We start from the raw sequence: 25,577 nt of genomic DNA on the forward strand, positions 1-25,577 counted from the left end.
GACTTACTTCACTCTGTATGACAGTCTCTAGATCCATCCACGTCTCAACAAATGACTCAATTTCGTTCCTTTTTATGGCTGAGTAATATTCCATTGTATATATGTACCACATCTTCTTTATCCATTCGTCTGTTGATGAGCATTTAGGTTGCTTCCATGACCTGGCTATTGTAAATAGTGCTGCAGTGAACATTCGGGTGCATGTGTCTTTTTGAATTACGGTTTTCTCTGGGTATATGCCCAGTAGTGGGATTGCTGGGTCATATGGTAATTCTATTTTTAGTTTTTTAAGGAACCTCCATATTGTTCTCCATAGTGGCTGTATCAATTTACATTCCCACCAACAGTGCAAGAGGGTTCCCTTTTCACCACACCCTCTCCAGCATTTGTTGTTTGTAGATTTTCTGATGATGCCCATTCTAACAGGAGTGAGGTGATACCTCATTGTAGTTTTGATTTGCATTTCTCTAATAATTAGTGATGTTGAGCATCTTTTCATGTGCTTCGTGGCCATCTGTATGTCTTCTTTGGAGAAATGTCTATTTAGGTCTTCTGCCCATTTTTGGATTGGGGTGTTTGTTTCTTTGATATTGAGCTGAATGAGCTGTTTATATATTTTGGAGATTAATCCTTTGTCCGTTGATTCATTTGCAAATATTTTCTCCCATTCTGAGGGTTGTCTTTTCGTCTTGTTTATGGTTTCCTTTGCTGTGCAAAAGCTTTGAAGTTTCATTAGGTCCCACTTGTTTATTTTTGTTTTTATTTCCATTACTCTAGGAGGTGGATCAAAAAAGATCTTGCTGTGATTTATGTCAAAGAGTGTTCTTCCTATGTTTTCCTCTAAGAGTTTTATAGTGTCCAGTCTTATATTTAGGTCTCTAATCCATTTTGAGTTTATTTTTGTGTATGGTGTTAGGGAGTATTCTAATTTCATTCTTTTACATGTAGCTGTCCAGTTTTCCCAGCACCACTTATTGAAGAGACTGTCTTTTCTCCATTGTATATCTTTGCCTCCTTTGTCATAGATTAGTTGACCATAGGTGCGTGGGTTAATCTCTGGGCTTTCTATCTTGTTCCATTGATCTATGTTTCTGTTTTTGTGCCAGTACCATATTGTCTTGATTACTGTAGCTTTGTAGTATAGTCTGAAGTCAGGGAGTCTGATTCCTCCAGCTCCATTTTTTTGCCTCAAGACTGCTTTGCCTATTCGGGGTCTTTTGTGTCTCCATACAAATTTTAAGATGATTTGTTCTAGCTCCGTAAAAAATGCCATTGGTAATTTGATAGGGATTGCATTGAATCTGTAGATTGCTTTGGGTAGTATACTCATTTTCACAATGTTTTTTTTTTTTTTTTTTTTTTTAAAGAAATTCACGGTCTTTTATTTATTTATTTATTTATTTATGGCTGTGCTGGGTCTTCGTTTCTGTGCTAGGGTTTTCTCTAGTTGTGGCAAGCGGGGACCGCTCTTCATCGCGATGCGCGGGCCTCTCACTCTCGCGGCCTCTCTTGTTGTGGAGCACAGGCTCCAGACGCGCAGGCTCAGTAATTGTGGCTCACGGGCCCAGTTGCTCCATGGCATGTGGGATCTTCCCGGACCAGGGCTCGAACCCGTGTCCCCTGCATTGGCAGGCAGATTCTCAACCACTGCGCCACCAGGGAAGCCCTTTTCACAATGTTGATTCTTCCAATCCAAGAACATGGTATATCTCTCCATCTGTTGGTATCATCTTTAATTTCTTTCATCAGTGTCTTATAGTTTTCTGCATACAGGTCTTTTGTCTCCCTAGGTAGGTTTATTCCTAGGTATTTTATTCTTTTTGTTGCAATGGTAAATGGGAGTGTTTCCATAATTTCTCTTTCAGATTTTTCATCATTAGTGTATAGGAATGCAAGAGATTTCTGTGCATTAATTTTGTATCCTGCAACTTTACCATATTCATTAATTAGCTCTAGCAGTTTTCTGGTGGCAGTTTTAGGATTCTCTATGTATAGTATCATGTCATCCGCAAACAGTGACAGTTTTACTTCTTCTTTTCCAATTTGTATTCCTTTTATTTCTTTTTCTTCTCTGATTGCCGTGGCTAGGACTTCCAAAACTATGTTGAATAATAGTGGTGAGAGTGGACATCCTTGTCTCGTTCCTGATCTTAGAGGAAATGCTTTCAGTTTTTCACCATTGAGAATGATGTTTGCTGTGGGTTTGTCATATATGGCCTTTATTATGTTGAGGTAGGTTCCCTCTATGCCCACTTTCTGGAGAGTTTTTATCAGAAATGGGTGTTGAATTTTGTCAAAAGCTTTTTCTGCATCTATTGAGATGATCATATGGTTTTTATTCTTCAATTTGTTAATATGGTGTATCACATTGATTGATTTGCGTATATTGAAGAATCCTTGCATCCCTGGGATAAATCCCACTTGATCGTGGTGTATGATCCTTTTAATGTGTTGTTGGATTCTGTTTGCTAGTATTTTGTTGAGGATTTTTGCATCTATATTCATCAGTGATATTGGTCTGTAATTTTCTTTTTTTGTAGTGTCTTTGTCTGGTTTTGGTATCAGGGTGATGGTGGCCTCATAGAATGAGTTTGGGAGTGTTCCTTCCTCTGCAATTTTTTGGAAGAGTTTGAGAAGGATGGGTGTTAGCTCTTCTCTAAATGTTTGATAGAATTCACCTGTGAAGCCATCTGGTCCTGGACTTTTGTTTGTTGGAAGATTTTTAATCACAGTTTCAATTTCATTACTTGTGATTGGTCTGTTCATATTTTCTATTTCTTCCTGGTTCAGTCTTGGAAGGTTATACCTTTCTAAGAATTTGTCCATTTCTTCCATGTTGTCCATTTTATTGGCATAAAGTTGCTTGTAGTAGTCTCTTAGGATGCTTTGTATTTCTGCAGTGTCTGTTGTAACTTCTCCTTTTTCATTTCTGATTTTATTGATTTGAGTCCTCGCCCTCTTTTTCTTGATGAGTCTGGCTAATGGCTTATCAATTTTGTTTATCTTCTCAAAGAACCAACTTTTAGTTTTATTGATCTTTGCTATTGTTTTCTTTGTTTCTATTTCATTTATTTCTGCTCTGATCTTTATGATTTCTTTCCTTCTGCTAACTTTGGGTTTTGTTTGTTCTTCTTTCTCTAGTTTCTTTAAGTGTAAGGTTAGATTGTTTACTTGAGCTTTTTCTTGTTTCTTTAGGTAGGCTTGTATAGCTATAAACTTCCCTCTTAGAACTGCTTTTGCTGCATCCCATAGGTTTTGGGTCGTCGTGTTTTCATTGTCATTTGTCTCTAGGTATTTTTTGATTTCCTCTTTGATTTCTTCAGTGATCTCTTGGTTATTTAGTAACGTATTGTTTAGCCTCCTTGTGTTTGTCCTTTTTACGTTTTTTTCCCTGTAATTCATTTCTAATCTCATAGCGTTGTGGTCAGAAAAGATGCTTGATATGATTTCAGTTTTCTTAAATTTACTGAGGCTTGATTTGTGACCCAAGATGTGATCTATCTTGGAGAATGTTCCGTGCGCACTTGAGAAGAACGTGTAATCTGCTGTTTTTGGATGGAATGTCCGATATATATCAATTAAATCTATCTGGTCTATTGTGTCATTTAAAGCTTCTGTTTCCTTATTTATTTTCATTTTGGATGATCTGTCCATTGGTGTAAGTGAGGTGTTAAAGTCCCCCACTATTATTGTGTTACTGTCGATTTCCTCTTTTATAGCTGTTAGCAGTTGCCTTATGTATTGAGGTGCTTCTATGTTGGGTGCATATATATTTATAATTGTTATATCTTCTTCTTGGATTGATCCCTGGATCATTATGTAGTGTCCTTCCTTGTCTCTTGTAACATTCTTTAATTTAAAGTCTATTTTATCTGATATGAGTATAGCTACTCCAGCTTTCTTTTGATTTCCATTTGCATGGAATATCTTTTTCCATCCCCTCACTTTCAGTCTGTATGTGTCCCTAGGTCTAAAGTGGGTCTCTTGTAGACAGCATATATATGGGTCTTGTTTTTGTATCCATTCAGCCAGTCTATGTCTTTTGGTTGGGGCATTTAATCCATTCACGTTTAAGGTAATTATCGATATGTATGTTCCTATGACCATTTTCTTAATTGTTTTGGGTTTGTTTTTGTAGGTCCTTTTCTTCTCTTGTGTTTCCCACTTAGAGAAGTTCCTTTAGCATTTGTTGTAGAGCTGGTTTGGTGGTGCTGAATTCTCTTAGCTTTTGCTTGTCTGTAAAGCTTTTGATTTCTCCATCAAATCTAAATGAGATCCTTGCCGGGTAGAGTAATCTTGGTTGTAGGTTCTTCCCTTTCATCACTTTAAGTATATCATGCCACTCCCTTCTGGCTTGCAGAGTTTCTGCTGAGAAATCAGCTGTTAACCTTATGGGAGTTCCCTTGTATGTTATTTGTCGTTTTTCCCTTGCTGCTTTCAATAATTTTTCTTTGTCTTTAATTTTTGCCACTTTGATTACTATGTGTCTCGGCGTGTTTCTCCTTGGGTTTATCCTGTATGGGACTCTCTGCGCTTCCTGGACTTGGGTGGCTATTTCCTTTCCCATGTTAGGCAAGTTTTCGACTATAATCTCTTCAAATATTTTCTCTGGTCCTTTCTCTCTCTCTTCTCCTTCTGGGACCCCTATAATGCGAATGTTGTTGCGTTTAATGTTGTCCCAGAGGTCTCTTAGGCTGTCTTCATTTCTTTTCATTCTTTTTTCTTTAGTCTGTTCCGCAGCAGTGAATTCCATCATTCTGTCTTCCAGGTCACTTATCCGTTCTTCTGCCTCAGTTATTCTGCTATTGATTCCTTCTAGTGTAGTTTTCATTTCAGTTATTGTATTGGTCATCTCTGTTTGTTTGTTCTTTAATTCTTCTAGGTCTTTGTTAATCATTTCTTGCATCTTCTCAATCTTTGCCTCCATTCTTATTCCAAGGTCCTGGATCATCTTCACTATCATTATTCTGAATTCTTTTTCTGGAAGGTTGCCTATCTCCACTTCATTTAGTTGTTTTTCTGGGGTTTTTTCTTGTTCCTTCATCTGGTACATAGCCCTCTGCCTTTTCATCTTCTCTGTCTTTCTGTAACTGTGGTTTTTGGTCCACAGGCTGCAGGATTATAGTTTTTCTTGCTTCTGTTGTCTGCCCTCTGGTGGTTGAGGCTATCTAAGAGGCTTGATGGGAGGCTCTGGTGGTGGGTAGAGCTGACTGTTGCTGTGGCGGTCAGAGCTCAGTAAAACCTTAATCCACTTGACTGTTGGTGGGTGGGGCTGGGTTCCCTCCCTGTTGCTGTGGCTGTCAGAGCTCAGTAAAACCTTAATCCACTTGACTGTTGATGGGTGGGGCTGGGTTCCCTCCCTGTTGGCTGTTTTGCCTGAGGCAACCCAACACTGGAGCCTACCCGTGCTCTTTGGTGGGGTTAATGGCAGACTCTGGGAGGGCTCACGCCAAGGAGAACTTCCCAGAACCTCTGCTGCCAGTGTCCTTATCCCCACGGTGAAACAGAGCCACCACTCGCCTCTGCAGGAGACCCCCCAACACCAGCAGGTAGGTCTGGTTCAGTCTCCCCCCAGGCTCACTGCTCCTTCCCCTGGGTCCTGATGCACACATTACTTTGTGTGTGCCCTCCAAGAGTGGGGTCTCTGTTTCCCCCAGTCTCGTCAAAGTCCTGCAATCCAATTCCCACTAGGCTTCAAAGTCTGATTCTCTAGGAATTCCTCCTCCCGTTGCCTGACCCCCAGGTTGGGAAGCCTGACGTGGGGCTCAGAACCTTTACTCCAGTGGGTGGACTTCTGTGGTATAAGTGTTCGCCAGTCTGTGAGTCACCCACCCAGCAGTTACGGGGTTTGATTTTACTCTGCTTGCGCCCCTCCTACCATCTCACTGTGGCTTCTCCTCTGTCCTTGGACGTGGGGTATCCTCCTTGGTGAAGTCCAGGGTCTTCCTGTCAATGATGGTCCAGCAGTCAGTTGTGATTCTGGTGCTCTCGCAAGAGGGAGTGACAGCACGTCCTTCTACACCGCCATCTTGGTTAATCTCATTTCTCATCTCCTTGTGCTCCGGTTCGCCATTCCAGCCGCTTTACTAGCAATCTCCCTCCTTGGAGAATCAGCACCTTTATCCTCCTGTTCCGTACAGGTTGCAATTTGTCCTGCAGACTTAGAAATGATAACTCTCGTCCACAAATATATTGAGGGAAGGCAACGAAGAGGATTTGAAAGCAAGGCAGAATTGCAGGAAACAGATTTCAGGAGGTAGATTCGAATCGCCTTTAAAGCACAGGAAAAGCCGGCAGGTGGATTCTTAACCACTGCACCACCAGGGAAGCCCCTTCCTTTGACCTTTGAAGGGTGGTTCCCTCACCCAGCCCCCCTGGGAGCAAGCACCCTCCCTGGCCTGCAGCATCGCCTCCAGGAGTGGGGCCGGGTCTGTGTCCAGATGGGGAGAAAACAGAGGGGATGGCCTTTCCCATGTCCCGTGTTGTCCTTTGTCCAGGAGTGCGCAGCGTGGACCCGAAGACGGGCAGAGAGACTCGCTACAACCTGGAGTCACTCATCAACTCTGCCGTGTTCCCAGGCCTGCAGGGGGGGCCCCACAACCACGCCATTGCTGGTAACGCAGACCCACCCTGCCCAGGCCCCGCGGCCACACGCCTTGGGCGGCTCCCCCATAGCCCGTCCCCCAGAGCATGTGCCCTAAGAGGTGCTCACGAGGCAGAGAAGGGGAGCAGTGCGTATGTCAGCAGGGACAGAGGTGACGGCCACTCCACTGAGTCGGGCAGGCCCCACCTGAGCCCCTGAGAAACCACGGGGAGGGGACCTGACAGCGGAAGACTGCACAGCCGAAGGAGCACGTGAGCGGGCGGGCGGCCCTCCCCTGGTCTCCTGGCCTCCAGGGGAGGGGACGGCGACAACTGTGTCTGACCCTTGGCCTTGACTTTGGGGCTACGCTGGTACCTCCTAGGTCCTATTCCATCACAGCCCAGCAGCTGTCATAGACATACTCCTTCTCTGGTTGTACCCGAGCCTTAGAAAATCTGATGACCTCAGAGCTTTTACTCCGTCTTTGGAGCAAAGCAGTTGGTGGAGGAGCCAGGACAAAGGTGTCCCGTCCCCATTGGGAGACTGTCCCCATTGGGAGACTGTCGGGAGAAGTACCGGTGTATGCAAGAAGGGGCGTGGAGGGAGCAGTGAAGGGGGAGTTTTAGGCTCCAGAGTGGGCAGGGGCAGCTCCCCTTACACCCAGCCGCTCAGCGCCCTCCAGTGGTGGGATGCCAGCTCTCCAGGCCGTTTCCCACACACGGACTGGGGGCTCCTGTGCCAGGACTTGGGCGCCTGGTTTGCATCCTCCTCCATCTTCTGCGCCCCTTCAAGCAGCTCCGGGGATCGAACAAGGTCCCAGAGGAGTCTGGGTGTGCAGGGAGATCAGGCCTGTACCTCTCATCTGGGCTCTGCTCTGAAAGGTGCATAATTTGGCATCAAAGCATCAGCAGCTAAGTGACCCGTTTTCACACGTCGAGCTTAAAAAGGACAAAATCCATCTTGTCGGGAACAGCTCTCCCCTGGTGATTTCCTTAGCCGGAAACTTCATGCTGGAGAGAGGCCGCCTCAAAAGCACTTGCTCGGAGAGAGAGGTCTGAGGCTTAGCCGGGCAGTTGCAGGGTTAAAAGATCATTTTGGGAGGAGATGTAACCCGCTGCCCTGGGTGACACCGAGAAGCTGGGAAGCCCGAGTGGAGACGGATGTTTCTTTGACTCACGGTCTGTCTTCATCTCCTGCCAGGGGTGGCGGTGGCCCTGAAGCAGGCCATGACTCCGGAGTTCAGACTCTACCAGCGCCAGGTGCTGGCCAACTGCAGGGCTCTGGCCGAGGCCTTGATAGGGCTGGGCTACAAAGTGGTCACAGGTATGACAGGAACCGAGCCCTGAGGGCAGCCTTGCTCCTGCTTGAGTCTCGTCCAGGCCCTGCCAGGGTGTGGCTGTAGGGTTGTGGCCTGGGCACGGTGGCCGCAGCCATGGGGTGACTCGGGACCCCCTCAGCTCTGTATACACAACCTCGTTCAAACCTCGAGATAGCCTTGGGAATCACTGGTCTTATTTTACAAATGGGCATCTGAGGTTCCTAAAGCCACACGGCAAGCAAGGGGGCTGTGTGTCCAGAGCCACACATCCGCTTAGGCCACGTGCGTCTTTGAAGCCGTGGTCATCGCCTAAGTCAGCGATGGGGATCTAGTTAACCCAGGGATTAACTAGAGTTCAAAGTGAAGATCAGGTGCTTGGAAGATTCCTGGGTGGCCTTGGGCCGCTCCAGAAAGTTCTTCCATATCTCTTCTGCACCACTTTGAAAATACTATCATCCTCACAGGATTGGGGTTAAAGCACACAATGGGCTGGCAGTGTCTGCACCTGACGTGCCCGTCACCCTGTCACCTAGATCGCCCACTGCCCGCTACTCTGAGGCCCCCTTAGAGGGAGCCTTGAGGGTGGACTTAGAGAGAAGGGGGACATTCCCAGGTGACATCATCACCCCAACAGGCTTCCAGGCGCTGCCCTGGCACCTGACAGGTTGGGACGTGGCAGCGGGCCGTCTGGGCTGGCCATTTGCCCTCAGCCCCCTCTGCATCCTCATGTTCCCTTTTTAAACTACTCTGTGCTTCTTCTCAAACTCTGAGGCCCTGGGGCATGTGGTCTTTAGCAGGTGATGAAAGCCCCGCAGGACACATGGTGGGGGTCACAGCCCCCCATTTCTTTGGAAGAGAAAGATCCCTTCACTCGGCATGGGGTCGGCTTCCATGTGTCTAACCTGGTTTCCAGGTGGTTCTGACAACCACTTGATCCTCGTGGACCTCCGCTCCAAAGGCACGGACGGCGGCCGGGCTGAGAAGGTGCTGGAAGCCTGTTCCATCGCCTGCAACAAGAACACCTGCCCAGGTGAGCGTCCTCAGTCCTCTCCTGTCTGCACCTCTCAAGGCCGATGGTGACTTGGCTCTGGGGACAAGACGTGCTGCCCCGCCCGCCCCCTCTGACGCAGCGCTGACCCCGCTGGGGATGGAGAGGGAGAGGGAGGCTGGGGCCTCTGGAAAACTGGCTGCATTTCTCAGTGGGTTGTGAATAAGATGTGGGCGACGTCCCTCAAACCCAGACAGATGCTGCCCTGGCGTCAGGAGCAAGGACCATGTCGCAAAAGGCGGCTCTCCTGATATTTCAAGTAGCGCAGCCGAGGTGTGAGCCAGCGTCCGTGGGCCTATTCCTTTTGCCCACGAGCCCCTTCCCGGTGCCCGATCGTCAGTGGGGAGATGGGTGCAGCCCAGGGACAGAGCCTGTTTCTCTTGAAGGTGACAAAAGCGCCCTGCGGCCCAGCGGACTGCGCCTGGGGACCCCAGCGCTGACATCCCGAGGACTCTTGGAAGAAGATTTCCAAAAAGTTGCCCATTTTATTCACAGAGGTGAGGAGAGGCGTGGACACTGGCCGCGCGGGGCTGTGCGGTCGGGATGAAGGACGTCGAGGCTGGAGCAGGGCTGGGAGACAGAGCATCGCCCAGCAGACCGTGTGGGCTGAAAGGGTGGTGGGCGCGTGGACGGCAGGGCAGTCGGGCCCGGCTGCCGGGGGCACGTAGGCAGTGGCGTCTCTCGCTGGCGCAGGGATAGAGCTGACCCTGCAGATCCAGGACACCGTGGGGGTGAAGGCCACCCTGAAGGAGTTCACGGAGAAGCTGGCGGGGGCCGAGGATCACCAGCGGGCTTTGGCGGCACTCAGGGCGGAAGTGGAGAGCTTCGCCGCCCTCTTCCCTCTGCCGGGCCTGCCCAACTTCTAGGGGAGGGCCCGCCCGCCCAGGGACCCAGCGCCCTGGAGGCCCCACACGGGCCCCTTTCCAGACTTTGCTTTTTTTACCTTGTTCACAAACCATTTGTTTAAGGCTCAGTGTTAGTCATTCTGGGACAAGTTATTAAGGAGTTTAAATCTGAACCTCACTTTCTCGCAGTTATGTATAGTTATTCTGGAAAAATGAAATACAATTTAGCCATTCAGCCTTAATTATCCAGACTGGTGGAGGGCAGGGTTACTGGGAAGACTCCACTCTTAAGAGTCCCTGGGCTTCCCTGACTTGCTGCGGCAGCCGGAAGCACCAAAGTTCGAGCTTGGAAGAGCCGCCCGTTGCTGTCTGTTCCCCAGTGGGCGCCAGAGGAGGACTCGGTTATAACCGTCGCAAACGAGGAGGGGGTGTCCTGGCCCTTCTGCTGTGCTTTCAATCGGAATCACAAGTTAGACGGGTCTGTTCAGGTGCCACCCAGCTCGGTGGGAGTCCCGCTTACAGCACCTGGGCAGGAGCGGGATGTAGTCCCCTTCCCCCAGCCCAGGGCAGGCAGGCCGCTGAGCAGACAGCCACCTCCCTCCCGTGATCAGGAAACCAGAGGTCACCTTCCCACAGAAACTTTATTTTTCACAAATCTCAAGTGCAAAACATAGATGACCATTTTTAATAAGCACAAATTTTTAACCACAGAATGTCTACAAGAATTATAGCTTTAAAAAATACAACCGATTTTTATATCTCAAAAATATCTCAACTCAAATAAATTAATTTCTTAAAAAGTACACTTCTCATACTATTTGTTTGGCATGACTGGTTGAACTCTGGTGCAGCCACACCGGGAGCTGCGGGCACGCGTGTGGCGTATGCAGCGTGCTCTCGCCCTGGCCGCAGTGACCACGGCTCACCCGGTGGGACTCACGCTCACACACGACGAGGAGCATGCAGTAATAATGTAGCTTTTCAAAAAACGACAAATACGACTTCCTCACACACTATGCTTCTCACCGTGGCGTTAACATGGCCGTGGTTGACGCCCCGGGGCTCCAGCACGGCGGGCAGGGCGGCTGCCACCTCCGCAGCTGTGGAAACAGCCTCACACCCAGGAGCTTGACTCTTCCCCCGCAGGAGACAAAGGCCACCACACAAGCACTCCCGGGAGGCTGGGGCCCCAGACCAGCACTTGATTCATGGCCAAGTGCTCCCTCCTCCCCACAGCTGAAACCAAACCTCAAAGCAGGACGGGCTCAGAAGAGCTGGGTGTGCTCCAACCTTAGCTGAGGCTGGTTTTCCTTCCAGCCAGAAGTAGAGATTTGATACTTTTCCTTTTGCAATTGCAATCTGTTAATACCATCTCTCTCTCTCAAAAATCCCAGTTGTATCAGTTTCTATCACAATATTGGGAAAAAGCCAGAAAGCTAGCTGGTTTGCTTCAAAGCACGAGCCAAGGCACTTTCTTGAGCCTCTAGGGAGATCGAGGTAAGATCTGATGCTGGCTTGGGGGGCTGGTGCCTCCGAAGGCTGTCCACACGGACTGATGGATCGCACCAGCCCAGGAGGGCTCCTGCCTGTGCAAAGACGACGTGGGCCACGTGGAGAAGCTGACTGGCCAGGCGCCATCAGGCTGGTGGGGAGGGTGGGTGGCGAGCTGCGTGTGAGATCTTCCAGGCCACTGGGCCTCCGGGGACGTGTCACAAGCTGCAGCAGCCCTGGCACTCAAGGGAGAATCTATCGGCCATCCTGGGATTTTGACATGGGATTTGTTACTTGTTTGGGGATGAAGTCTACGATACTTTGCACACAGTAACTGATCTGAAGCAAGAAGTTCAGAGCTACATGGGAAATGGCAGCTGGGCTATCACAGCCCATTTCCAGATGCTACTAAAGGAGTAGGGTCCCCAGGGCCACAGGTGCTGTAAAAGGGTTCAGCTGATGTCTACCGTGGAGCTTCTGGAAATCACTACTGCATAAATGCCAGCCTAGGCAGGTTCTTCTTAACTTGGACTGCTTTAAAAAGGCAGGGTGGGGGGCAGGTAACGGACTGGAAGTGAAGCTGAAACAAACCTCAAGGTTCTGGTGCCTGGGCCTTCGAGGCGATACTTAGGATTGAAGAAGTACTAAGGGCACTGACACCCTCTGATTTTGGAAGCGTCTCTCAGCATTTGGACGCTTGCTGACCTAGTACCAGGGAAAACCTCTTGTTAAGATTCCTGACGAGATGAGTTCGTTGCACAGGCCCCCACCACTCAGACTCAGGTGCGTCTGAGACTCCTGGCAGGTTCCAGTCGCCAGCGTGGCAGGGCCGGGAAGGCCTGGTTCCCCTTTGAGCTCCCTTTGAAGAGAAACATACTTGGCATCAAGCAATTCTGTGAACCTGCACACTGCAAAGTTGGATTTTAAGCAAAATTTAAATGCTGGAGTTCAGCCACTGGTCAGCGAAGACAGCTCTACTCCTCAATGAAGAAACAGCTCAAGAGAGGGGCTCCGGGTGCCCTCTCTGCGGCCGCCCCACAGCCAGGCCTTCTGCTTGCACCGGCAGGGCTCGCCCGAGGCGGCGCTTCTGCACAAACACCCTCCAGAGTGGACTTCCGCTTCTAGGAGGCCAGTGTGACTGACCTGCTGCCCTTTCTGGCTTCCCAGGTGCGAGGTGTGAACCGCAGAGGCCATGTTGGTGGCCCGGGAACGAGACACGGGTGGGCCCGTGATCGCTTCCCATCTGGTCATTTGGGCCCCACGGACCGCTCTTCCCTCGGAGATAAGGTGTCACAAGCTCGTGTCCCAGGAGGCCCAAGTACACGCAATTAGCCACGTCCCTAGAAAACAAAGCAGCATCTGAACACAAGGGGAGCGGTGGTAACAGGAGGGCAGCCTTCCCACCAGCACCCACACTGCACGTTCGGAAGCTGCCGCGTGGTCCCTGGAGACGCCTCTCTGGGGGACACAGGTGACAGCACAGGTACAAGGACCCGAGGAGACGCGGTAGCAGCCCTGTCACAGTGGGCCTCGGTCACGGCCTCCGGAGCAGAATGACACTCTGGCGGGAATGGGGACCCTGACCAGAAGCCTGGGCAGGGAGGGCCACGGGGGAGAGATGATACGAAGCCTCCTCGGTCACCAAGGGGTCCTGACCACTGTGGTGTGCCGCAAAGCTGGTGGCGGACCAGGTCTCAACAGCAGGACTCGGACGACACAGAACACGGCCCCGGCAGACACGCACGCGTGCTCAGGAGCAACCGCTGTGGCTGGTTCAGGTGTGTTTTACCACAACATGGGGGAAAAAATTAAAAAGCAGTAATACCAAGAGTTCTCCCTGCATAGGGACAAACGGCTTAAGGAAGAAAAGTATGACATTTTCAAGGTTGCAAAGAACCATCTAGCTACACACATCAGTGGTAACTGTGTCAGGAGGGTCCTGGCGGGTGAACAGGGGGTGGGGCTGGGACTCAGCTGGGGCGGAACGAGCTGCTGTGAATGCGCATGCTCCAGGCCGGCCTTCCCGGAGGAGATCCCAGCCCGCCGGCTGCCCCGCGCCTGCGACACCCCGTGAGGTAGTAAAGTGCTTGCGAAGGTCTGCGGTGACCTCTGCCGGGCGAGCGCCAGCCCGTCTGCAGACCCTCCCCAAGAGGACAGTGTCGGCGCCCCCAGGAGAGCTGGTGGCTCCTCGCCCGCACAGCGGGAAGCCTGTGCCCAGCCCCCCACGACAGCGGTTCTGATGACCAGGGGCCAGTGCCTGGACACTCCGCTGAGCCTGGGAGCCCAGCGGCAGGCCCCTCCGTGCCTGGCAAGGAGGTGAGGACAGGGCAGGGTGCATCCAGGGGCCTCCCCTGGGAGGGCGGCTCCGCGAGGCCACGCAAAAGGCCCAGCTGGGGTCTGCACGAGGCAATGGACGTTCCGTCGTCCTGCTTTCGACCAAATCGTCCGGTTACCGGCTGCTCCCCTTGATCTTGCTGTGCGAGAGGGCCGGCGTGGTCCTCCCTGCAGGCTCCGCCTCCCTGCCCCTCATCACGCTGCCGAAGCTTTCTTCTGCCCTGGCCCCCAGTCCCAACCCCAGGCCACTCTCCACGGGGCCGCGAGCTGTTACCGTCCTTCCAGATGCCGCCCGGGGACCAGTGCCCCCACCCCCCCCTTGCCCAGAGCCACCTGGGAACCACATCTGCCACCTCGGTTTCCTTCCCGCCAACGACACCAGAAGTCTAAACAGCTCAGAAGACCCCCCGGTCATGCCAACGCCCTCCCCGTACCCTCAGTCACAGGTCTTGGTCACAGTGGCCGGGCCTGACCTCAGATCTTGTATAGGAAACTGGGGACGTAGTCGAACCTGAGCACGGGCTGGCCGGCCGCGGAAGGCTCCCGCGTGTAGTGTAGCTTCAGCAGCTCTGCCAGGTACTGGACCACCTTGACGTCTTCATTCACCAGCCCCAGGTTCAGCTGCAAGAAGCTGGCCTGGCGGCTGGTGGCCAGCCCCTCGGCTTCCGTGCCGCGGGCGGGCAGGTGCAGGTGGCGGCAGAAGGCGTAGAGGAAGGCCTTGGCGCAGAGCTGCGTGAGCACACTCTGCACGTGCAGGGAGTAGGTGCTGCCCCGCTTGATGTGCGTGCGGTGGTCCGCCAGCCGGGGCACCAGGGTGCCTCTGTAGAGGGGGCAGCGCAGGGTCTTCCGGTCCAGGTCCAGGATGCTTGTGTAGCGGCTGTAGCGGCTCAGGGCGTGGAGGGTGCCAGCACTGGCGGGGGATGCCACCCTGAAACACACAGGCCAAGGTCAGGAGGCAGAAGCTGGGGTGGGCCGCTGCCGCGAGGCCAGCCCCCACCCGGCCCCACTCGCCGGCGCTCTCTGGAAGGCAGGTCTGGCCATCACGACCTTCAAGGCTCCTCACCCCTCTCACGACCAAGGTCAAGTGCCTAGCGTGGCCCACGAGGCCCCGACGACCTGCTTCCTGCTGCCCCTGACGCCCCACCTGTCACTCCCCAGGGACTCCCCTGCAGCCTCGCCAGGCTGTCCGTGGGGGCCCTTCTGCTCTGCCCGGAACACCCAGCCCTCCCTCTGTGCCCAGCTTACGCCAACGTAAACCTCACCCAGCCTTCCCTGACCTGTTTGCTCCTCTCGTTCTTGCTCTGTGACCTTGGTCGAGGTCCTTAACTTCCGAGCCTCGTCTGTGAGGCAGGGACGATGGTCCTGCCTCTGGGGTCACAGCGGAGGCACAGGCTGTGGCGCTCAGGACAGCGTCTGGCCCTCGCCACCGGCCTGGTGCTGACCAGTGTGGCGCCAGGAGCTCCTGCAGACCCAGGACCGTACCCCATGCTGTGCCCGGCACATCAGAGGCAGGCAGGCCAGGTTCACCCAGCGAGGGAAGGAGGCCGGAGTGTCGTGTCGGCCTCAGTAAGCGGCCCCTTCCCACCCCGTCTAGACCGGGTCTCCCAGAGGAGTTGGGATTGCCCTGCAGAGCCCAGCAAACGGCTGGCTGACCAGCCGCTTCGCACACTGACGCTCCTCTGGAAGTTGGGGCTTGTGAAGCAGTTGTAAAAGGACTGACGGTCTCTTGGGACTGAGGTCACCTCATCATACTTTCCCCTCGTGGGTGCTCTCTTCTTGTAGAGTTGACAGTCGTTTACCGAGCGCCTAGCGTATTCCAGGCAGTGACCTGGGGCCTGGCCTGGCCGGGAAAAAAGGACACGCGCACGAGCCGGCCCAGCGAGGGGAGGCGTGGCCTCCATGTCCACAGCAGCGGCCGCGGGCTGGGAAGGCGCTGGAGGAGGGACCTCGGAGTCCTGAGAGAGGTGGGCTCTGGGGACTGCAGAGCACGGCAGGCGCAGGGGCAAGCGGGGCCACGTGTGCGGGGCCGAGCCCCCCACCACAGGCCACGAGGAGTCAGACTTGCGGGCGGCTCCCCGCCCGCTCCTGGGTCACCCTTACCTCCCCCCGAGGGGGCTGGGCCATGAGCTAAATGCCTCACCTCATCTTCCTGCCCTGCACTTGGCCGCCGCCCACCTCAGGCCAGCCTCTCCCCAGGCTCTGGCGCCCCGGCCTACTCCCGCCCACGGCGGCACCACCTGTTTTGCGCCTCCAAACTTTTCCTTCATTGGTTTCCCCCAAAGCTCCCCCAGAGGCCAGATAACATGGGAGGAGGTGCGGCCGGGCCTCTGTCCCTCGGGCAGCACCCCGCCCGCCCCCGTCTTGAACTTCATCACGGCCCATCCGAAGCCGGGGTGGCGGGGGGACTCTGCACAGATGAGGACGCTGAGGCCCGCAGAGGGACCGTGGCTTGTCCTAGGTCACCCACGTAGAAGGCGGCTGAGCTGGGATTAGACCCAGGGCCTCTGACGCAACACCAGCACCTCCCTGCCAGAATGGAGCTGTCTTCCAAACAGTCCAGGCCTTCTCACTGCTGCTTAGTAAGCAACCGGATTATTGCTGGTTCTGATTTATAATCGCGGGAGACCAACCTGATTGTTTATCCATCTCTTACACCCACAAATGGCTCATCTGACTGACAAGCATTTCCAGGCAGAGGGCCTACTTAAGTGGGAAAAAAGAAATCCAGGGTCAATGCCACTGGTGGTTCTGGGGTGAGAGTCCTGAGGAACAGTCGTACCCACAATCCAAGTGCCTGGGGGGGAAGGGACTGTCGTAGGCCACAGCTCTCGGATCCCAGACTGAGCCAGCACCTGGGACCGAGCCCCGTGGACACACAAAGGCACCCCTCTGCGCGCACCCTTAAATGCTGACCCTCAGGTGGGCCTCCATCTGCCTCTCTGTCTCAGTGCCGGATCTGCCTGCAGGGCCGGCTCACCACCCACCCGCAGCTCTGAGCACCCCCGGGGCCAGGGCTCCGCGTGCATCCCGGGGGCAGCCCTTCCCTGCTCCGCGGGGTAGCGGCAGGAGCCTCCGCGCCCGACAGCCAGGGCCACGGCTCGTCCCCTCACGGCGCCGCCCCACCGGGTCCGCTGCTCACCGCCCGGGACGCCTTCGGGTGAGCAGCGAATCCAGTCCCCTCTCTCCTCCTGGCCCCTCGGTCGACCCTCCAGTGACACGTGCCCTGGGGGGCAAGGCCCCCGACCCGTCGACCGTGGCGCCCGCCCGAGCAGGGCCCTCTGGGGGCAGATCTCCCGGTTCCCAGCACTTGTGCGCGCTCAGGGGGTGTGGGAGGGAGGGCTTCGTGGGACGAGTCACCAGACATTCCCTAGAAAGGTCTCAGCTCTCACTGCTGACAGGCCTCCCGCTTTCCTGGAGGGACCCTCCACGGCTCCAAGTCCGGAGGCGAGGGCCCAGCTCCACCCCAGCCGCCTGGCCTGCCTTCCACACGGCGATCGGCGCCCCCCTCCACTCCCCCCAGGACGTCAGAGCAGCGCCTGCATGGAGCAGGCACGGGTCAGACACGATGGGCCCCCGACACTCGCCAGCATGAGGCAGGTCTTCCTCGTGCAGATGGAAACAGCCTGGGGGAGCACCAGCCCACGGGGTGGTGACGCTGGGACGGGAGCGAGGGCGGCCCTGTCACGCGACGCCCCACTGCTGACGCACCTGTATCCTGGCTCCGGGCACAGCGGCTGGCCCGTAATGGCTCTCAGTAAGTATCTGGCAAATGACCACTATTTTCCCAGGAGGGAGGAAGGCGCTGCCCAGGTGCCCACTGCGGAGGAGCAGCTCACAGCCCCCTTCCAGGGACACTGCCACCTGCCGCTACCCCCGCCTGCACCCCGGAGACATCGTGATTGATCACAGCCGGCTCCCCAGAATCCTTCTCAACACAGCAGTGCAGTCGGGTGCCCAGGAGAGCGGAGCTGATGTGAAAGATACACCTCATTTGCCCGCCGGCGCGTTCTAAGGAAGGAAGCTCAGGGGAAGCCTCTGGAAAGGGCAAGGCCATCCCGAACCTGGTCCTGGATAACCCAGGTGATGTCGACAAACTGACGTGTTTTAGATTCTCCACCTTTTGAGGCAAAAAAATCAAAGGTCAGTCAGAGATTGGGATGAGAGGAGAGAGTTGGAGGAGTGAAGGTGTGTGTGTAGGGGCCACCCGCCCGTCATCCCGCTGAGAACAGCAGCCCAACGCAGTCCCTAAAAGGCCTCCCCCACCCCGCCCCCAGCTCAAACTTGGCGCCGGCAGGGGGGCCGGGGCCCGGGCACCCGCTGAGCCTGGGCCCTGCGTCCACGCTCCCACGATGCCCACGGGCTGGGCTTGCCCCGGTGTGGCAGGCCCGTCCTCACTGTTCCCCCACTGCGACCCCAGTCTCCCTGCCGCTCAAGCCAGACACCCCAGCCCTCCTCCGGGACCCCGTCCCACGCCTCCCACGCGAGGCGCCCCCGTCAGAGCTCTAGCCTCCCTGTGCCGCCGGGCTCTGGCCTCCGGAGCACGAATTCTCCCAGAGCAGGGGCCCTGCCCGAGACCTCCAGCTCGTACCCCAGCGCCGCCAGCACGGCCCGAGAGTGAAGTGGACGTGGAAGCGCCCCGGGCTTGAATCCCACCACCATGCCCCCGCGGGGCAGCCAGGGATCGAGTCAGGTGGCCGTGAGCGGGGCGAACACGAGGCGGCTCGGGACGGTGACCTCACGGACGCCAGGGACCCGCATAAAGGGAAACAGAACGAACGGCGGCTGACTGCCGCGGGGAGGAAAGGCCTCCTGCCCCCTCCGTGGTCCAGAGAGCGGGCTCCGACCAGCAGCCAGCTGGACGCGCGTGCGTCTCAGGTGAGCACAGGCGGCTGCGGGGAGAGGAGGCAGGAGGCTGGGCCCAGTGCGCACGCCAGGGCAGGAGTCCCCCGAGCCAGACAAGCAGAACGTGGAAAACCCCAGAGAACCTGCTACAGCGCCAGCCGGTGACGCGGGGGAAAAGGAGGAAGCTTCCGGGGGGGCGGGGGGGATGGGCTCCCAGGGCAGAGGGGACAGCGGAGGGAGAGCCGGGGCGGCTGCCTCTCCCAGCACCCCTGCCGTCCTCAGAGGCAGACCCCGCCTCAGTCATTTACCCCATAGTGTGAGTTAGAGACTCAGCAGGGACCTGAGACCCAGCAGTCCAGTCGTTACCAAACCTCGCCGCACACCGGGCGAACCCCACGCTGTACCCCAGGCCAACCCGAACGCAACCCTGCGGTATTCTAGAAAATCCTCCCAAACAATTCTGACACAGCAGGGTGCAGACCAGGTTGGGAACCACTCAGGAACTGCAACCCCTCCTGTGACAGACAAGGCAACAGGTCAGAAAAGGGAGAGGATTTGCCAAAAGCAACACAGTGAGTTGGTGCTGGGGCCAATCTGGAAGCCAGGCCTCCTGGTTCTGGGACCACCACACCGACTTGTGAACCTCACCCAGAGGGACGGCTACCTGAAGCCTCATCTCTGACCAGCCAGGGCCCATCCCCACCACCTGTAACCAATTACCTCTGCAGGCCAATAAGCTTCCACTTCTGAAAATCCGTGATATGCAGAGGAGAGGAGACCCAGTGCTTCACGGGTTTGGCATGGAGGCTGTAGTTGGGGACGAAGATGGACAGCGCGCTCACCAGCTTCCTGACTACGGCCTCCTCCTCCCCTAGGATCACGAGCGTCCTCCCGCTGAGCAGGGAGTAGATGGCTGGGTGGGCAAAGGGGTACTGGCGGATGAATTTTAAGGCGTTCTGGCCCGCCCTCTTCTTATGCCTCTCGGAAGAGGGGCCAGTGGGAGGAACAGAGGAGGGAGTCCTGTCGGAGCTGGCGGAGGTGACGCTGCTCCCGTAGCTGGTGGCGTCGGAGTGGTCATCCAGGCTGGTCTTACTGCCGTCCCGGCTGGCCAGCAGGTGGCTCGGGTCCAGCTCATAAGCAGGGAAGCCCTCGGAACCGCTGTCTCGGGAAGAGGCGTTGGCGTTTTCCACTGAGACGTCCACGTGGAACTCCTGGTCCTTCTGCCGGTAGTGCTGCGGGGGGACACTCACGACCCCGTCCTCGTCGGAGAGCGTGTGGCCCGGGGTGGAGAGCGGCACCCGCAGAGTGCCACCCTCCCTCCCGATGCAGCAGGAGTCTGTCTGTGACAGGGTGGCTCCCGAGCCGCCCTCCTTGGCCTCCCCCAGCTCCGGCGGGCTGAGGCCTGCCTGGAAGTGGATGGCTCCCCCACTGTCACCGGCGTGGGACTCTTCTTCATTAATGGCACTTGGGTAACTGGCCTTGAAGTCGTCGGGGACGAAGGCCTCAGAGGGGCAGGTGCTGAGGACTTCAATACTGTCCCCGCTGATCGTCCTGTGGCTGACAGCCTTGCTCCGGACCACCTGGGGGCTCGAGGGCACCGGGAGGCTGGCCTGGCTGTCAGACGTCGACAGCACAGAGGTGGACTTCTCCGTGCCGAGGACCTCGATGCTCTCGCCACTGCTGATGCTCCCTTTCATGTCCGTGTCCAGGTAGGCCAGGTTCTCCTGGGGGTCAAAACTGCTTGGCTCTGTCACCTCCACTTCCCTGGACCCCTCCTCCCCAAGGTCCTGCTCCATCTTGATTAGCACGGACTCCACGCTGGACTTGTAGGAGCCCACGCTAATTAACACTTGAGGAACTGGATATTCCTCTACAGACCTGGAAGGTGGCCTGTCGTGACTGGGCCTAGGGGGTGCGCTCTCCTGCTTCTCTACCCTCCTGTCATCGACCTCTACCAAGTCTTCAAAGAGGAAGTTTGTGATATGCTGTTGCTTCAGGAGTGCTCTGTCGATCTGGCTGGTCAGGAGGTAGCACAGGTCTCCTCTGAAAACGTGCTCAATGTGGCTGAGCTGGGCCAGGGTCTGGGTGAAGTACTCGGTGTCGCAGAGCTCTTCCAAGGTCTTCAGCTTCTTGTCAAAACACTTGGTGGACTTTGCTTTGATGAGTTTTGGGGTGTAGGCGGGTCTGCAGGTGTAATGGTCTGTGTCAGCAGACTCTTCGGGGTCAGAGGTAGTGGCTGCCTGCCTGGGCGGATCCTGGGTGTGCTCCGTCTCCCCAGGACACAAATCGGACCCCCTCAACTTCCGATGAGGGTACGAGCGGATCTGCCTCAGCAGGTCCTGATGTTCGATGATGGACTTCTCCACACTGGCCAGCTCATTGGCCTTCTCGATGGCCTGAGATGAGTAAAAGCCTTTGTCGTTGGCTTTCTTCTGGATCTCCGTCTCGGTGTGCAGCACTGTTCTGGTGTAATCCAAGTCTTTCAGTTTTTTTTCAAGTTCCCCAGCAAATGCCTTCCTGTTGCCTGTTTTCAAGCACTCTGAAGCTTTGGAAAATTCAGCTGAGAGCTCCTGGAACTGCTGCATGATTTTGTGCTGGTCTGCTGAGATATAAGCCATACAAAAGGGCCTCACGAAGCCACGGGCCTCCAGGTCGTACAGGGTGAGGTGGTGCACGTAGGCAAAGGCCCCCTCCTTGGAGTCTCCCAGCACGACCTTGGAATCCTCCACGAAGTTCAGCTTGGGGTAGGCAGAACCAGGGGGATGGCCCACGAAGGAGGCCTGGTAATCCACAGACATGATCCGCAAAGAGAAGTAATTGAGATCAAAAGTACCGAAAACTTTGGTGTCATTGGGGATGGTCAGTAAGGGCTGGGGTCCCACCTGCTCAGAGAACTCAGAAATAAGGATGAAGTCCCGAGAGAACTTGGCCCCGGACAGTTTGGACCATGGACTGGCTCCTTGGCTGGCGAAGGGGAAGAGCGGCACCGAGTACTCCTCGGGCAGGGCCGGCTCATTGTAAGGCTCCTCCTCGTACTCGTCCTCTTTGGTGAAGGCCACCACGTCAGGGGCGCTGATCATATTTCCAGGTATATGGTGAGAACATTGAGAGGAAGTGGGAAAGAATGCGGGAGTAGCCAACGCGAGGGAGCCAGGCCTCTGGAGGAGGAAGCAAAGTTCTTGCGGGTTTCTTTGCGCCCTCAGGGGTAAGAGGCTGCCGGTCACACACCCGCGGGCTCGAACTCCCGCAGCCCCTCAGAGCTGTGGCTCCTCCAGAGCTCTCGGAGGCCTGAGGAACTCCGCGAGTCGGGAAAACCCGGGAGGACGGCTGCCCTTCTACTCCTCGGGCGACCACGGCCAGCGCAGGGCACCCGCAGAGAGGTCACCGGCGCTTCCCAGAACCCACCGCCACGGCAACAGCCTCAGCCTTGAACAGGTGCCCAATGCGGGGGTACGGGCCGTCGCACGGACCATCCAGGCGTGGCAGCCCCCACGGCCCAAGAGCAGAAACCGTCGCGGCTCCCCGGACGCCACCACCCAGAGCCAGCTACCGCGGCGCCGCCATCTTGGTATCACATGACTCGAGACATCGAGTCGCGCGACCCGGAAGCGTTCGCGTCAACTTCCGATCCGGAGAGGGGCGTCTCCCGAGGGCGGAGCGGGAAGGGAGGGAAGTGAGGTGGCCGCGCCGGGCAGCCTGGGAGTTGTAGTTCGCGGGGCTGTGCCCCTCGCGCCGACGGAAGCGGCGGGAAGGCGGGCGGAAGTGGGCTGCGTGAGGGACTGCGGATCAGCGGGAGGCTCCGGGTCCCTGGGCTGGCGCCGCAGATGCGCGGGGCCCGGGGATGATCTTCGCAGCCGTCCGCTGCGCGCTCCGCTGGCTGCCGCGGCCTGGGAGCCGGGCGCTGACCCTCGCCGACATGGAGGTGGCCATGCGAGGCGTGCGGAAGATCCTCTGCGTGGCCGAGAAGAACGACGCGGCCAAGGGCATCGCCGACCTGCTGTCCGGCGGCCGCATGCGGCGGGTGAGGAGGCCCCTGGGCGGGCGGGACCGGGACGAGCGGCCGCTGCTCCCACCGGGGGTCCCAGCCGTTGGGCCGGCGCCTCTTGCGACCGACGGGCGTTTAGAAACGGAGTTAACGTGTTTCTCGTTTGCTTGGAGACCTTGGGTCCGCCTTGCACGGCGGCGGATGCCAAGCGGGCCTGAGACTCGGAACCGCAGGCCACACTCCCCCGACTTACTCTCGAGCCTGCGGGGTCCCCCGCCTGCACGCCCGGCCCTACAGTCTAGGTGCATCCGAGAGGGCGACCCGCCCGAGCCCCTGTTCCGTCGCTACTAACGAATTACGAGAGTCAGGCGAGTTGGGGATCAGGTGTGTTCTGGACACACGGAAGGCCCAAAGGAGAGGGACGGTGAGAAAGGGTTTGGGAAGGGGGTGACACGAGGCCTCACGAGCTGTCAGGACACTCTCAATTACAAAAGTGGATCCTGAAACGGTTTTCTGGAGACTTCCCAGAGCATGGGTGGACGTTCCCTGCTCTTTTTTCTTTCACATCGCGGGGTCCTCAGGCCTCTGCTTCCCGCGGTGGATGGTGGGAACAGGAGCCGAGGTTGTGCGGGTGCTGGCTGACAGCGTCACCTCTTTTCCGGCGCTGAGTGTCCTGGTGACCAGCCCCAGGCTGTGCCCATTTCTAGGGCTCCAGGCTCCTTGAGACGGGGCCCTCTACACAGAGCTAACTTGTGTATCCTTCGGGCTCTGTTTGAGTGTCTCTTTTTCAGGGAAGCTTTTCCTCGCATCCCTCTCCCCCAGCTGGGTCAGGGCGCTGTGTGATAAGCTCACCCTATTTTACTTGGAAGGCACCTCCCAGTTACACTTCGATGACGTGCTGTTGAATTACTCATCTCAGTCCCCGCCACCCCTCTGTGGACTCGAAGCTCCGAGGGAAAGGGCTATGGCTATTTGGGTCATTGCTGTATCCCTGGTACCTAACACGTGTCTGGAATACAGGAGGCCCTCAATCCATATTTGTTGGATGAACATTTGAGCTCAGTCTTGAAAGTTTCACCAGGCACTGGAAACGCCATGTTCAAAGAACAACCCAGTGGCTTGAAACAGCTTGGCAAGTTCAAAAGGTGGGAGTTGGGAGTGGGGACGGTGGGGGCAGGAGCCAGTGGGCACGGCAAGCGTGGCGGTTGAAGGCACGTCGTGAGAGGAGTAGAGAGCCACGTGTTTTGCACGTGAGTGTCAAGCGTTTTGAAGTATACAGTTCGGCAGCGTTTAGTACGTTCCCAATGTTGTGCATCCGTCACCTCTGTTTAGTTCCAGGTTTTATCACACCAGGAGGAAACCCCGTAGCCATGAAGTAGTCACTCCTCATTCCCCACTTCTCCCAGCCGCTGGCAGTCACTAAGCTGCTTTGTGTCCTCAAAGATTTGTGTCTGTTCTGGATATTTCACACAAAAAGATTAATACAATACGTGGCCTTTTGTGTCAGGCTTCTTTCACTTAGCATTTTTGAGATCCATTCATGTTGTAGTATGTTAGTACTGCATTCCTTTTTACGGCTGAATAATAAATATCCCATCGTATAGATAGATCACGTTTGGTTTATCTTTTCTTCAGTTGGTGAGCATTTGGACTGGTTCCACCTTTTGGCTCTTGTGAATAGAGCTGCTATAGACATTCATGTACAAGTTTTTACTTGAATACCTGTTTTTAGTTCTTTGGGGTAAATGCCTAGGAGTGGAATCGCTGGGTCATAAGTTAACTCTGTTTAACTTTTTGAGGAAATGCCAAACTATTTTCCACAGTGGCTGAAACATTTTGCATTCTTACCATCAATGTTCCAGTTTCTCCACATTCTGTCAACACTTGTTCTTTTTCTTTTCTTTTTTTAATTATCACCATCCTGGTGGGTGTGAAATATCTTGCTGTGGTTTCAGTTTGCGTTTCCCAAGTGACCGATGATGCTGAGCGTCTTTTCATGTGCTTGTTGGCCATTGAGTCTCCTTCTTTGGAGAAATGTCTGTTCATGTCTTTTGCCCATTTTTGAATTGTCTTTTTGTAGCTGAGCTGTGAGAGTTCTTTATATATTCAGGATACTAGGTCCTTGTTAGATATATGATTTGCAGATGTTCTCATTCTGTGGATTGTCTTCTCACTTTCTTGATAGTGTTCTTAGATGCACCGAAGTTTTTAATGTTGATGAAGTCCAGTTTATCTGTTTTTCCTTCTTTTGTTGATTATACTTTCACTGTCATATCTAAGAAGCCATTGCCAAACTGAAGGTCATGAAGATTTGCCCCTATGTTTTCTTCTAAGAGTTTAAACTGTTATATTTGGGTCATTGATCCACTTTGAGTTAATTTTTCTATGTGGTGTAAAGTAAAAATCCAGCTTCATCCTTTTACATATGAATAGCCAGTTTTTCTCGGCACTGTTTGTTGAAAAGACTGTCCTTTTCCCATAGAACGGCCTTGGCATCCTTGTCAAAAAACAGTTGACCATAGATATTTGGGTTTATTTCTGGACTGTCAGTTCTGTCCCATTCTTCTGTATGTCTTTGCTTATGCCAGTACTACACTGTTTAGATTTCCTGTAGCTTGGTAATAAGGTTTGAAATTGAGCAGGGCGAGTCCTCCTACTTTGTTTTTCTCTTTCAAAATTTTTTGGCTACTTGGGGCCCCTTGCAGTTCCATATGAATTTGCTGTCTTAATATTAAGTCTTCCAATCTATGAACAAAGATTGTCTTTCCATTTATTTATGTCTTTAATTTTTTAACGTATTTTATTGAAGTATAGTTGATTTACAATGTGTTAATTTATATTGTACAGCAGAGTGACCCAGTTATAGATATATGTACATTCTCTTTCATATTCTTTTCCATTATGGTTTGTCACAGGACATTGAATATAGTTCCCTGTGCTATACAGTAGGACCTTGTTGTTTATCCATCTATATATAATAGTTTGCATCTGCTAATCCCAAACTCCCACTCCATCCCTCCCCCACCCCCCTCCCCCTTGGCAACCACAAATCTGTTCTTTGTGTCTGTGAGTCTGTTTCTGTTTCATAGATAAGTTCATTTGTGTCATATTTTAGGTTCCACATATAAATG

At 54.5% G+C, this 25,577-nt stretch overlaps 3 protein-coding genes across 13 annotated transcripts in view; 2 read left to right on the plus strand and 1 right to left on the minus strand.

Annotated features, from left to right (window-relative positions):
- The window catches only part of SHMT1 (serine hydroxymethyltransferase 1), a 62,647-nt gene extending 52,050 nt beyond the window's left edge, over positions 1-10,597 (plus strand). For 4 of the 5 annotated variants that reach the window (XM_082374118.1, XM_082374116.1, XM_082374117.1 and 1 more), the window contains exons 8-12: positions 6,498-6,614; positions 7,784-7,906; positions 8,815-8,931; positions 9,336-9,446; positions 9,643-10,597. In XM_082374118.1, the coding sequence (XP_082230244.1) occupies positions 6,498-6,614; positions 7,784-7,906; positions 8,815-8,931; positions 9,336-9,446; positions 9,643-9,815 (641 nt within the window). In that variant the 3' untranslated portion in view covers positions 9,816-10,597. The remainder of the gene's footprint in view (positions 1-6,497; positions 6,615-7,783; positions 7,907-8,814; positions 8,932-9,335; positions 9,447-9,642) is intronic. The other variant, XM_082374120.1, reaches the window with a different exon arrangement.
- The window catches only part of TOP3A (DNA topoisomerase III alpha), a 37,599-nt gene continuing 21,420 nt past the window's right edge, over positions 9,399-25,577 (plus strand). For 2 of the 3 annotated variants that reach the window (XM_082374069.1, XM_082374070.1), the window contains exon 1: positions 22,166-22,482. In XM_082374069.1, coding sequence (XP_082230195.1) covers positions 22,303-22,482 — 180 coding nt within the window. In that variant the 5' untranslated portion in view covers positions 22,166-22,302. Of the gene's footprint in view, positions 9,447-22,165; positions 22,483-25,577 lie in introns of those variants that run through there. The other variant, XM_082374071.1, reaches the window with a different exon arrangement.
- On the minus strand, positions 10,452-22,034 carry SMCR8 (SMCR8-C9orf72 complex subunit). 5 transcript variants are annotated; one of them, XR_014238779.1, is made up of 4 exons: positions 19,182-22,034; positions 14,131-14,547; positions 11,877-12,625; positions 10,452-11,552 (listed from the first exon to the last, which is right to left on the minus strand). XR_014238779.1 is itself a non-coding variant. In XM_082374066.1 (3 exons), the coding sequence occupies exons 1-3, from the start codon at positions 21,539-21,541 to the stop codon at positions 12,283-12,285; spliced, it is 3,120 nt and encodes a 1,039-aa protein (XP_082230192.1). In that variant the 5' UTR covers positions 21,542-22,034; the 3' UTR covers positions 10,452-12,282. The 5 variants fall into 5 exon arrangements, 3 of the variants coding, with proteins under 3 accessions (XP_082230192.1, XP_082230194.1, XP_082230193.1); XM_082374066.1 differs by having other exon boundaries at positions 10,452-12,625; XR_014238780.1 differs by lacking the exons at positions 10,452-11,552; positions 11,877-12,625 and adding an exon at positions 14,897-17,736 and having other exon boundaries at positions 14,437-14,547.

Source organism: Balaenoptera borealis (assembly GCF_965194805.1).
Source record: "Balaenoptera borealis genome assembly, chromosome: 20".
NCBI classification, from domain to species: domain Eukaryota; kingdom Metazoa; phylum Chordata; class Mammalia; order Artiodactyla; family Balaenopteridae; genus Balaenoptera; species Balaenoptera borealis.

Excerpts from the sequence above, each read along its gene's own strand:
- SMCR8 (XM_082374066.1), bottom strand. The coding sequence starts at position 21,541 with ATGATCAGCGCCCCTGACGTGGTGGCCTTCACCAAAGAGGACGAGTAC. Across the intron at positions 14,548-19,181 it reads AAGCTTATTGGCCTGCAGAG|GGTGGCATCCCCCGCCAGTG; the intron begins GTAATTGGTTAC and ends TGTGTGTTTCAG. Across the intron at positions 12,626-14,130 it reads GCCGGCCAGCCCGTGCTCAG|GGACGTGGCTAATTGCGTGT; the intron begins GTTCGACTACGT and ends TTTGTTTTCTAG.